The following is a 12,500-nucleotide window of genomic DNA, read 5'->3' as shown; positions in this document are numbered from 1 at the left end:
GTGGGCATAGTTCCACTGTCTGCCCACAGGAAGCAGAGGCATATTATTACCTTAATGCCCTGTTTACGTTGATGCACACACACACCCACGCCTAAACACACACGTGCGCCCACACAAACACACACTCTACATTCAATGTGTTTTTTAGTTGTTTCGTGCTTTAAAGGAGTGTGGTGAAGGCATAGGGATTGACTTGTTTATTTGTTAAGGGAGCACAGAGAGGGAGAGAGAGGGGCGTGAACACACAAAAACACACACACACACACACACATACACACACACACACTGACGCCACAGGGAGCAAGGGACTGAGGATGCCACAGAGCCATAGGTCTGTTTTTGTTCCAGAAAAGCCAAGCCACGGAAATGGGCTGTTTACGACTTCTGAGGTTTCCCTCTTTGTGTGTGCATGCCTGTGTGTGTGTGTGTGAGTGTGAGCGCATGCCTGTTTGTGTGTGTGTGTGCATGCATGCATGTGTGCATGGAGTGATGTGCGGGTGATTAGAGTAGGTCATCTGTTTCAATGCAGTGGTACTGGTCTCAGTGGCACTGCTTCACTAAACGCGTGTGTGTGTGCGTGTGCGTGTGCGTGTGCGTGTGCGTGTGCGTGTGCGTGTGCGTGTGCGTGTGCGTGTGTGTGTGCGTGTGTGTGTGTGTGTGTGTGTGTTTGTGTGTGTGTGTGTGTGTTTGTGTGTGTGTGTGTTTGTGTGTGTGTGTGTGTGTGTGTGTGTGTGTGTGTGTGTGTGTGTGTGTGTGTGTGTGTGTGTGTGAGTGTGTGAGTGTGTGAGTGTGAGAGAGAGAGAGTGAGTGAGTGAAAGACAGAAAGAAAGAAAGAAAGAAAGAAAGAAAGAGTCACTGGGTCAGTGCATTCTGGCGCATTCCCACCAGCTCACCCTTCTGGAATGCCTGCCATACGGACACGCACACACACACACTCACACACACACACACACACACACACACACACACACACACACACACACACACACAGCTAATGAGCGCTTTTCTATAGATGACACACATTCAGTTTTCTCCTTTTTTGTCTTAATCTATTCCCTCTGTCTCTCCATTCATTTGTCCTTCATGAAGTTGTTTTTTTCCCCTTTTCATGCCCTGGGCACTCAAGCAGGAGTGTGTGTGTGTGTACGTGTGCGTGTGTCTGTGTGTCTGTGTGTGTGTGACAGAGCGTCTCTGTGAGTGAGACAGTGTCTGTGTGTGTTGATGGAGGCTAGTAGCAGTGGAGTGTGAGGCCTTGCCTCTGGTCTGTAGTGCTATGAGGGGAATGTTTCTGAATAGCTGGTGATGTGTGTGTGTGTGTGTGTGTGTTGTGTGATGGTGATGTGAGAGTGTGTGGCTGTGTGTGTGTCTGTGTATGTGTGTACGTGTTGTGTGTTGTGTTTTGGTAATGTGAGAGTGTGTAGCTGTAGGGAAGGTCATTATTTTTTTTGCACTGGGAAGTAGGAGAAGGGCGTCACCAATAGAAGTTCCCCTACTTCTCTTTTTAAAGCTTTGTGTGTTGGTGAGGAGGAGAGTGCGTGTTTGTGTGAGAGTGTGTGTGTGTGTGTGTGTGTGTGTGTGGAGGCGTGTGTCTGTGTGTGTTTGTGTATGTGTGGAGGCAAATTTGTGTGTGTGTGTGTGTGGGTGTGTGTGTTGGCATGGTGAAGTAAACATCTCTGTGTGCATCACAACTTGAGATTGATCACACCACTGTGCCCTGAGGTGTGATATCAGATGGGGCCTGGGACTGACACACACACAGAAATCATACACACAATGAAACCTGTGCGCACACACATACACACAAAAAGCATTCACACACTGAAATGTTTGCGCACCCACACACAGAAACCATACACACACTGAAACGTGCACACACTCACAGAGAAATATTACACACACACACTGAAACATGCGCAAACAAACATACACACACACACAGATATTATTACACACACACTGAAACGTCCACACACACACAGATATTATACACACTGGAAACATGCTGCCACTCATAGCTTAGAACAGCTAGAAAGAGAGGCAAAGGGGGAGAGAAGGATGCAAGGAAAGGTATCAATGGAGGTAGAGATAAATTGAGGAAAGAGAGAGAGTAGATTATTGTTTGTGTCGGTGGAATAAACAGGGTAACTAGCGACCCTTCATAGTGACAAAGGGAACTCCAGAGTGCTGTTATATGGATGGAGATTGAGGAAGAAGGGAGGAGATCCATGGGTGTTTGAATGGCAGTACCAGAGAGACAACAGGAGAAACGGACACGTGTGTGTTTGAATGGCAGTACCATAGAGACAACAGGAGAGATGGACACGTGTGTGTTTGAATGGCAGTACCAGAGAGACAACAGGAGAGATGGACACATGTGTGTTTGAATGGCAGTACCAGAGAGACAACAGGAGAGATGGACACATGTGTGTTTGAATGGCAAGTACCAGAGAGACAACAGGAGAGATGGACACGTGTGTGTTTGAATGGCTGTACCAGAGAGACAACAGGAGAGATGGACACATGTGTGTTTGAATGGCAGTACCAGAGAGACAACAGGAGAGATGGACACATGTGTGTTTGAATGGCAGTACCAGAGAGACAACAGGAGAGATGGACACATGTGTGTTTGAATGGCAGTACCAGAGAGACAACAGGAGAGATGGACACATGTGTGTTTGAATGGCAGTACCAGAGAGACAACAGGAGAGATGGACACGTGTGTGTTTGAATGGCAGTACCAGAGAGACAACAGGAGAGATGGACACGTGTGTGTTTGAATGGCAGTACCAGAGAGACAACAGGAGAGATGGACACATGTGTGTTTGAATGGCAGTACCAGAGAGACAACAGGAGAGATGGACACGTGTGTGTTTGAATGGCAGTACAAGAGAGGACAACAGGAGAGATGGACACGTGTGTGTTTGAATGGCAGTACAAGAGAGACAACAGGAGAGATGGACACATGTGTGTTTGAATGGCAGTACCAGAGAGACAACAGGAGAGATGGACACATGTGTGTTTGAATGGCAGTACCAGAGACAACAGGAGAGATGGACACATGTGTGTTGAATGGCAGTACAAGAGAGACAACAGGAGAGATGGACACGTGTGTGTTTGAATGGCAGTACAAGAGAGACAACAGGAGAGATGGACACAGGGGTGTTTGAGCAAGACATGGCAGATAAGGGCATCATTAGCTGTGACTGAGAAGTCATGGTGGAGTTGTAACGCCAATGCCCCCCTCGTTCTCAGTATTAGACCCAGATCATCCTGATTATCACACACACACACACACACACACACACACACACACACACACACACACACACACACACACACCCCTCTTAGATCCACCCTGATAGAACATTACTGCCCAATACCTGCGCTCAGCAGCTGTTAGATGCTTAATCTGTCACAGCCTTGTCTAACGGGGCTCTCTGATTGCTCGTTATCGAGTGTGTTCTGTCCTCGGCCCGCCAATGTTGTCTCATTTTATGGGCGATCTGAGAGAGCTGATGCTGGGGATTTATGTGCTGTTTGGCTGGAAAGAAGAGACTTTTAATGCTTATCAGAACCACTGGACAGCTGTGGCCGCCCTGAATTGTTATTTCTAACACTTTTATTTGTGTGTGTGCATGCGTGTGTGTATGTGTGTCTGTGTGTGTGTGTGTGTGTGTGTGTGTTGTCTCTGCACCAGTATGGACCGTATCCAGCAGCTGAGGAGAGAGTACCAGCAGGCCCGGAGAGAAGGAGCGGCCCCTGCCTATGAGGACCTGGAGTCCCGCCGCCGGGGCCCTGACTACGACCCACACCGCGTGAGTGACACCTGTCAATCAAATCTTTATTTCACTGCTTTCTCCTCGCCAGGATGAGTCAGAAAGGATAATTGTGCAAAGGCATTTGTACGCTCACCTGTCTCCCATGTCACATCTTCATTAGTACACTCACCTGTCTCCATGTCACATGTTCAGTAGTATAATCGCCTGTCTCCATGTTACATGTTCATTTGGACACTCCCCCAACTCCATTAGCTCCCTTTCCTCATCATAAACTGCCAAATGTGACATCATCAAATCGCTGGCTGCCATTGGGTCTCTGTCGCTTAAAATAAATGGAATGTTGGCGTGGTCCAATCAAAACGTGGAGTGATGACTAGCGGTGACGAGTCTGAGTGAGGTTGTGCACGGATGCACCCTCTCATGGAATGTCTCTTGTCCAATCAGAAATGAATACATCTTTCGACCAGATCCAGCTGTTTTATAGCACAATAATATTATATTTTATATATGATATGGATTTTAAATAAATTGCCAGTTTAGACAAAGATGCCGAATAAGAAAACCTAAGCCCTAACATCAGCAGATTTCCGTGTTGCTATGGTAATGGCAACTAATGTATGTGCTGTAAATAAGTGCTGCACATCTTCAGCTCTATGTCATCCAGTGCTGGGCATCTTCATCATCCAGTGGTTCACATCTTCATCTATATATCATCCAGTGCTCATGATCTCAGTAACTCTCCGCCCTCATGTCTATTTAATGCAGCTTCCCAGATCAAACCTCACACTCTCAAACCTCTACAGCTAACCTCAGAACACACAGACACACGCACACACACACACACACACACACACACACACACACACACACACACACACACACACACACACACACACACACACACCTCACACTCTCAAACCTCTACAGCTAACCTCAGAACACACACACACGCACACACACACACACACGACACACACACACACACACACACACACACACACACACACACACACACACACACACACACACACACACACACACACACACACACACCTCACACTCTCAAACCTCTACAGCTAACCTCAGAACACACACATTCACATACCATACACACATTCACATACTGTACCATACACACAAACACACACCTCACACTCTAAAACCTTTACAGCTACAAAACCTATGAACACACACACACACACACATAAAACTGTGTGATTTCTCAGCTTTGATATTTCAGACAATGTGTTTGTATGGCTGGGAATTCTCTCCAAATAGGTTACGTCTGCTTCCTCTCCCATCCACACGCTTTGTTGAGCTCTCGCTGCGTTGTCATAGTAATTACACTTTTGTTTTTTTGCTGACTGCGTCTGATCTTAATCTGTTTGTGTGCTGTGTGCTGCTGACATATCGGCTTTCCTATTCCTCTTTCTCAGTTATTGCTAAAGTTAGCAGAGGATTTGTTTCACGTGGGAAACGTGGGCGCTGGTGTAACTGCATCGTGATGTATATGAGATCACCAGTATATTTTTGATGGTGATGGTGTGTGTTTGTGTGTGTGTGTGTGTGTGTCTGTGTGAGGCTATGTATGTGTGTGTTCGGTGTGATGAACAGTGATGAACTCAATCCACCTCCATCTTAAGTGTCCTATGTGTATCAGAGGAAGGAGAGTTTCCATTGTGTCCCATGAGATGATGAAGTGCTGCGTCTGTGCAGACAGAAGACCAACACCAGGTTACCAAACATGATGTTTTTGTTGTTATTTTTTATCCATAGCAATAAGAAAGACAAGACATATAGCCCCCATCAGCACAGAAGAAAGCTGTATTGTGCTTCATGGTGTGTGTGTGTGTGTGTGTGTGTGTGTGTGTGTGTGTGTGTGTGTGTGTGTGTGTGTGTGTGTGTGTGTGTGTGTGTGTGTGTGTGTGTGTGTACGTGTGTGTGTGAAAGCTGTTTTGTGCTTCATGGTGTCTCTCCATCTCCTTCAACTCTCTCTGACCTCCTGTTGTGAACTCAAAGCTTGTTCTCCAAAGTAGACAGCTGCACACTCAGAAAGCTGGGGGAAAGACAGAAGTAAGAAAGTATTAATGCACGCATGCACACACGCACGTGCCGACGCACACACACACACACACACACACACACACACACACACACCACACCACACAGACCACACACACGCACCCCACAGACCACACACACACACACCACAGACCACACACACACACACACACACACACACACACACACACACACACCTCAGACACACAATCACACACACACACAGGAGCAGGAACGATGCCTTTTGTTGTAAGTGCTGACCTTTGTGTTTGTGCACTAAACTTTATTTAGAGTTCAGCCAAACACGCCTGATTTGTATTCCCTCAAGTACACACTCGGCAAGGGCCTGAGTGTCAGATCAATAGTCATACATCTCTCTTTCACACACACACATTCTCTCTCACACACACACACACACACACACACACACACACACACACACACTCACACTAGCATTCACACACACACATTCTCACACACACACACAAACACACACACCCTACACATACCACACTCACACTCACACTTACATTCACACACAAGCACACACAAACACATTAATTCAAATGCGACCCAGTGTTTGTCTGGAGGAGGGAAAGACAACATTAAACATCTCAACCAGCGAGATTAAAAAGTGCAGATCGAACCCAGCCCACTTCCAAAACAGCAATTACCCAAACTAACGAGCCGGCTCATTACGGCGGACAGCGACTGCACTTATTAATGTGTTTTTTAGTGTTATTTATCTGGCTGTGTGTCAATTATTACTCAGGATGGGGAAGAAGCGTTCACTTTGAGCAGGAGGAGCAGTTTTCAGAGCGAGCGGTTTCATGTGTTGCTCCAGATTAAATGGGAGAAGATGAAGCTCTGCTCGCTCTCAAAGGGCATTTATATTCAAGGGAAGGTCAGACATTTTAAAGGATGGTTGATCGTGAAAATGCTATTTGTGCTGGAGGTGTGTGTATGTGTGTGTGTGTGTGTGTGTGTGTGTGTGTGTGTGTGTGTGTGTGTGTGTTCGTGTGTTTGTGTCTGTGTTTAATGTTTGTGTGTTTGTGTGTTTGTGTGTGTGTTTATGTATCTGTGTGTGTGTGTGTGTGTGTGTGTGGTAAGTGTGTCTGTGTGTGTGTCTGGGGGTGTTTAATGTATCTGTGTGTGTGTGTTTAACGTATCTGTGTGTGTGTGTTCGTGTGTTTGTGTCTGTGTTTAATGTGTGTGTGTGTGTGTGTGTGTGTGTGTGTGTGTGTGTGTGTGTGTGTGTGTGTGTGTGTGTGTGTGTGTGTGTGTGTGTGTGTGTGTGTGTGTGTGTGTGTGTGTGTGTGATGTCCATAGGGCCTGGTAGTAAAAACACAGATAAATCAGTAGTGATGCATTACCACAGGATTTCAAACACACACAGATATACACATTTCCCCACTGCAAAGCCTCAGTATAAATACTACTTTCCACTTAGACAGACCGATAGACACACTTACACACACACACACACACACACAAATACACACAGCCTCATACCACTCATCATGCAGACAGACAGTGTCTGTGTGGGTGATGTTTTTATAAGTTTGACTCGTTTGGAAGCACTCACACTGGCTCAAGTTTCATCTGATTGGCCCATCCATACGTAGGACGTAGGAATGAAAAGCTCTTGTGATTGGTTCATGGCTCCAGCAGCCATGTTTTGATGAGTGGGGAGGATGGGAATGTGGTTATGCTGATGTCATTGAGGTTTCTCCTGCAGTGATTGGTGTTTATGTGAGGATATGTGATGTTTAGCTAACTTTGTGTTCACCCTAGTGTAGGACAATGCACACACACACTCTCACACACACACACACACACACACAGACGCACGCACGCACGCACGCACGCACACACAAATGTTCATGTTTTTATTAGTCAGCCTATCCTAGCGTCTCACAAACACACACACACACACACACACACACACACACACACACACACACACACACACACACACACACACACACACACACACACACACACACACACACACACACACACACACACACACACACACACTCACACACACACACACACCATGCTGTGGTCCCTCCCTTTGCGCTCCTACCTGGGGTTCTTAAGGCATCTGCATGGTTATCCAATTCACCTCGTACGACTTCACGAGAGACACGCCCTTTCTAATCTGATGATCGTACGACTCACCTCTACCTGCATGGTTCTACGAGGGGCTGTGGAGATTACCAACGGTGTATTATGATGTTACAAGGCCATTACATCATCATCAACAACTAACTATAAAATAAGAAATCGTTTGTTTTTATCCCGTGTATTTTCATTTAATGATCAGAGGCTGTTGTTTTGAAATTAATTACTAACGACAATGACCAAGCTCGTGGTTATTGCCGAATATTTTCTATTATTATACCACACAAACAGTTCTGCTTTTTTACGTCTACAATTCAGGTTATTTTACAATTTAATCATTTACACTGCATGCTCTGCTATCTCAAACACAAAGAGGCTGTTCGAAAACCAAGAAATGTTTTTATTATTGCTGTAATTAGACGACGTCTCCCTATGCTTTATATGCGGCGAGAGCCACGATAGAGCAAGGAAGAAGGGAGATGTCGGTTTTCCTCCTGCATCGCCGCTGGTGCCCTTCATAGTTTTTTCATTTTTACAAACTTGTCCCTGATCTTCCTCCAACTCCTAATGCACTCCTGGACCTCCAGCCCCAGGTTCCCAGCGATCTCTCAACGATTTTTTAAAAACGGCGGTGCTGTCATATAGGGAACGAAACAGGAAACGTGATTTTAGCCAGGGGTGTCGGACAGCTCGGATCGGATAGTGAGAAAATTCAAGCGGTGCTCCAGAGGCCATCCGAGACCCTCGGATGGCTCTCCGAGGTGCTCAAAGGTGTGGTCCCACTTCAAGGAGGGCGTTTTAGGGCGTGCCTCGTGAGATCGGAGAGCACGATCGGATAAGCATGTGGGGGCCTTTAGTTAGCTTAGCCTAGCGGGTTTTAGTGGAAGAGGATTTAAGGAAGCAGAGCTCACCGTAGGAGTCTCAGGATCAAAAAGTTCCCCTCTGAAGTTTCTCTCCTACCATAGCAAAAGGGCATGCACACCCGGAGACAGAACTTGCAGAATTAGAAAAGAACTTTCTGGTGGGAAAAACATTTTTATGACATTGCTGCGTTTTGTTTCCAGGGTTTTCCCCCCCGTTTTTTTTTCTTTTTCTTGTCTCTTGTTCTGGGTCTTTTTCTTCCTACACAGACCCAACTCCTGTGTTGTCATAGTTACTCATCGTCTGTTCTGTCTTCTCCATTCCATTGTTGTGTGTGAGATGAGTGATGACATGACAGTGATGTATATGCCTTCTGACAAGCCATCTTCCTTGGTTTCCCATAACATCCTAATTCCCCTGGAAAACACTGTTTCCTCAACACGACCATTAGGGCTTGTCACACACAGACACTTCAGAAATATCTGCAAACGCGTCCGTGCGTCTAGAGGAACGCACACTTCAGAAATGTCTGCAAACACGTCCGTGTACTGTAGCGCACATTTCCTGGAAAGCCAACTCGCATGTCCACGCACAGACATCCATCCACCACCCCAAACTCAATACATTCACTGTAAATGCGCTCACACATGATCACACACACTCAAAGACATTCACTGTAAGTACGCTCACACATGACCACTGACACTCAGACATTCACTGTAAGTACGCTCACACATGACCACTGACACTCAGACATTCACAGTAAGTACGCTCACACATGACCACTGACACTCAAAGACATTCACTGTAAGTACGCTCACACATGACCACTGACACTCAAAGACATTCACTGTAAGTACGCTCACACATGACCACTGACACTCAAAGACATTCACTGTAAGTACGCTCACACATGACCACTGACACTCAAATACATTCACTGTAAGTACGCTCACACATGAATACTGACACAGACATCCACTCACACAGAGGAATTCACAAACAAAAGCACAACTGACACACACTCACAGACATAATCATTAGAAGAAGATACAGATTCACACCCACATGCCCAAACGCAACAGACAAATTAACATTCACATACACTCTCAGTGTTTTGTGTAGTTAACTGAGACTTGTTTCCTGGGCGCTCACACCACTATGCTATCTGATTGTCAGAAAATAATGACGCTGAAATTGGTGCTAGTGCTGACCCAGTCGTGGTCTGGGTTTTGTGCTATGCGGCATGAAAGTGGACATGTGTGTGTATGGGTGTGTGTGTGTGTGTGTGTGTGTGTGTGTGTGTGTGTGTGTGTGTGTGTGTGTGTGTGTGTGTGTGTGTGTGTGTGTGTGTGTGTGTGTGTGTGTGTGTGTGTGTGAGGCCCGGGCCGGGTGTTGTGCTCTGGAACCTGAACGCGGATGTGTGTGTGTGTTCATTCGTGTGTGTGTGCTGTCTCCCCTTCCAACCGGCAGACAGTCCCCCCGTGTCCTCACAGCCAATTAAGGCTCAGGGCTATTTCTGAACGGAGAAACTGGTAAATAAATTCCAGGCGATAATTGACGGAGAGCAGGCGCCGCGTTGAAAGAACTCTTCCTCTCTCTTCTTCTCCTCCTTTTTTTCAGGTTTTTTTCTTTTTTATCTGTTTATGTTTTTTTTCTGGCCTTCTTTTCTCTGCCTGTTTTTTTTTCATTATATTGGGCTACTTCCTCACCCCTTTCCCTCTCTCTCTTTCACTCTCTCTCTCCCTCTCTCTCTCTCTCTCTCTCTCTCTCTCTTCCTCTCTTTCTCTTTCTTGAAGATCAGGCACTAAATGGAGATGTGAGACTGGGGAATGCAGGCGTCAGACTTGGCGTCCGGGTTGCTTCCTAAAATACTGCTGATCTTGTGACAGTGGGCCTCCAGGGGGTGAGAGGCACTTAGAGAGGTGTGACTTTGTTAAGGAGGGAACACTGCTGATGAGCTGGGGACCTACTGGGGGAGAGAGAGAGAACTTGCTACAGGTGAAAACTGTAAAACAGAGAGAGAGAAAGAGATAGTGAGAGAGAAGAATAGGGAGGAAAATAAGTCTTCCTACATGTAGCGAGAGAGATAGAGAGAGAGAGAGAGAGAGAGAGAGAGAGAGAGAGAGAGAGAGAGAGAGAGAGAGAGAGAGAGAGAGAGAGAGAGAGAGAGAGAGAGAGAGAGAGAGAGAGAGAGAGAGAGAGAGAGAGAGAGAGAGAGAGAGAGAGAGAAAGAAAGAAAGAAAGAAATCTTCTTACACGTGACAACATTAAAACAGAGAGGGTGGGGGGGCGGAGAAATGTAGGAGAAGACATCATGCTACATGTGACAATTGAAAAACAAAAACAGCTGTGCAAGCCTGTCATTGTCTTCTGCTCCACATACACACACACACACACACACACACACACACGCAAGCCTGTCACTGTCACTGAGATCCTCCACATCTCTGCTGTTCATATCTTCCCTGACTCTCTCATTAACCCTCTGTCCTCCTCTCCTCCTTTCCTTCTACCTTCATTCTCCTTCCTTTCTCATCATTCTTTTTTCCTCTTCCTCTGGGCCTACCAGCAGGGTGGTCACATAGGCGCACACACACACACACACACACACACACACACACACACACACACACACACACACACGGTCACAGCGGTCCTCACTGCCAGTCTCCCTGCATGGCAGCGTGAATAGAATCTACCTGTGGATGTATTTTTGGCTCCCCTTCTTATGTAAGATGGAGGAACCGTGAGAGAGAAGGAGGGAGACGGGGGCCGAGTGAAGAGGGAGACAGCGAGCAAGCGAGCGAGGGACACAGAGAAAATGGGAGAGAGGTAAAGCTAGAGAGAGATAGAGGAGAGAGGGACACAGAGAAAATGGGAGGGAGAAGGAGAGAGAGAGGGAAAGAGGGAGAGAGCGTCTTGGCAAAAAGGCTGATTTCCAGGTCCTCTGTAAGGTTCCAGTGTCGCCATACCTGCACCTAATCTGAGTTGGATCCGGGCTGGAGTCGGGCGCTGGTGGGTGGGGAGGCGCTGTGTGTGTGTGTGTGTGTGTGTGTGTGTGTGTGTGTGTGTGTGTGTGTGTGTGTGTGTGTGTGTGTGTGTGTGTGTGTGTGTGTGTGTGTGTGTGTGTGTGTGTGTGTGTGTGTGTGTGTGTGTGTGTGTGTGTGTGTGTGTGTGTGTGTGTTTGTGTGTTTGTGTGTGTGTGTGTGTGTGTGTGTGGTTGGCATGGTGTGTGTGTGTGTGTGTGTTTGTGTGTGTGTGTGTGTGTGTGTGTGGTTGGCATGGTGTCTGTGTGCCTTTGTGTTTGTGTGTGGTTGGCATGGTGAGTGTATGGGTGCAGCTGTGGCTTGCAGGCGTATTGCTTTTCCTGTGCGGAGGAGCCAGACCACTGCCACGTCTACTGGTGACTCGGCAGCAGCCAGCCTAGGATCCCCTCCCCACACACACACTCAATCTTCATACATACATACACCACAGCCATAGCATACACACACACACACACAGCCCGTTAGGTGTTTAAGCAGCATCACTGCACATTAGGGAATCTCTTGGCACCTCACGATTCGATTCCGATTCAGAGGTCAATGATTCGATTCTAAACGGATTATCGATTCTAAATCCCAGGCTGCTGGCCCAACTCTTCCTCCCCCCTTTGATCACTCAGAAGGG

The 12,500-nt window shown here is 46.8% G+C and overlaps 1 protein-coding gene across 1 annotated transcript in view; it reads left to right on the top strand.

Annotated features, from left to right (window-relative positions):
- The window catches only part of pard3bb (par-3 family cell polarity regulator beta b), a gene marked incomplete at its 5' end in the record, with an annotated part of 350,920 nt that overhangs the window by 279,763 nt on the left and 58,657 nt on the right, over nt 1–12,500 (top strand). Inside the window, one exon of the mRNA XM_080839773.1 lies at nt 3,698–3,815. Within this exon, the coding sequence (XP_080695899.1) occupies nt 3,698–3,815 (118 nt within the window). The remainder of the gene's footprint in view (nt 1–3,697; nt 3,816–12,500) is intronic.

The sequence above is a fragment of the Sprattus sprattus genome (assembly GCF_963457725.1).
Source record: "Sprattus sprattus genome assembly, chromosome: 5".
Classification (NCBI taxonomy): Eukaryota; Metazoa; Chordata; class Actinopteri; order Clupeiformes; family Clupeidae; genus Sprattus; species Sprattus sprattus.
The sequence above is the reverse complement of the archived record's forward strand: the minus strand, read 5'-3'. Positions and strand labels throughout refer to the sequence as shown.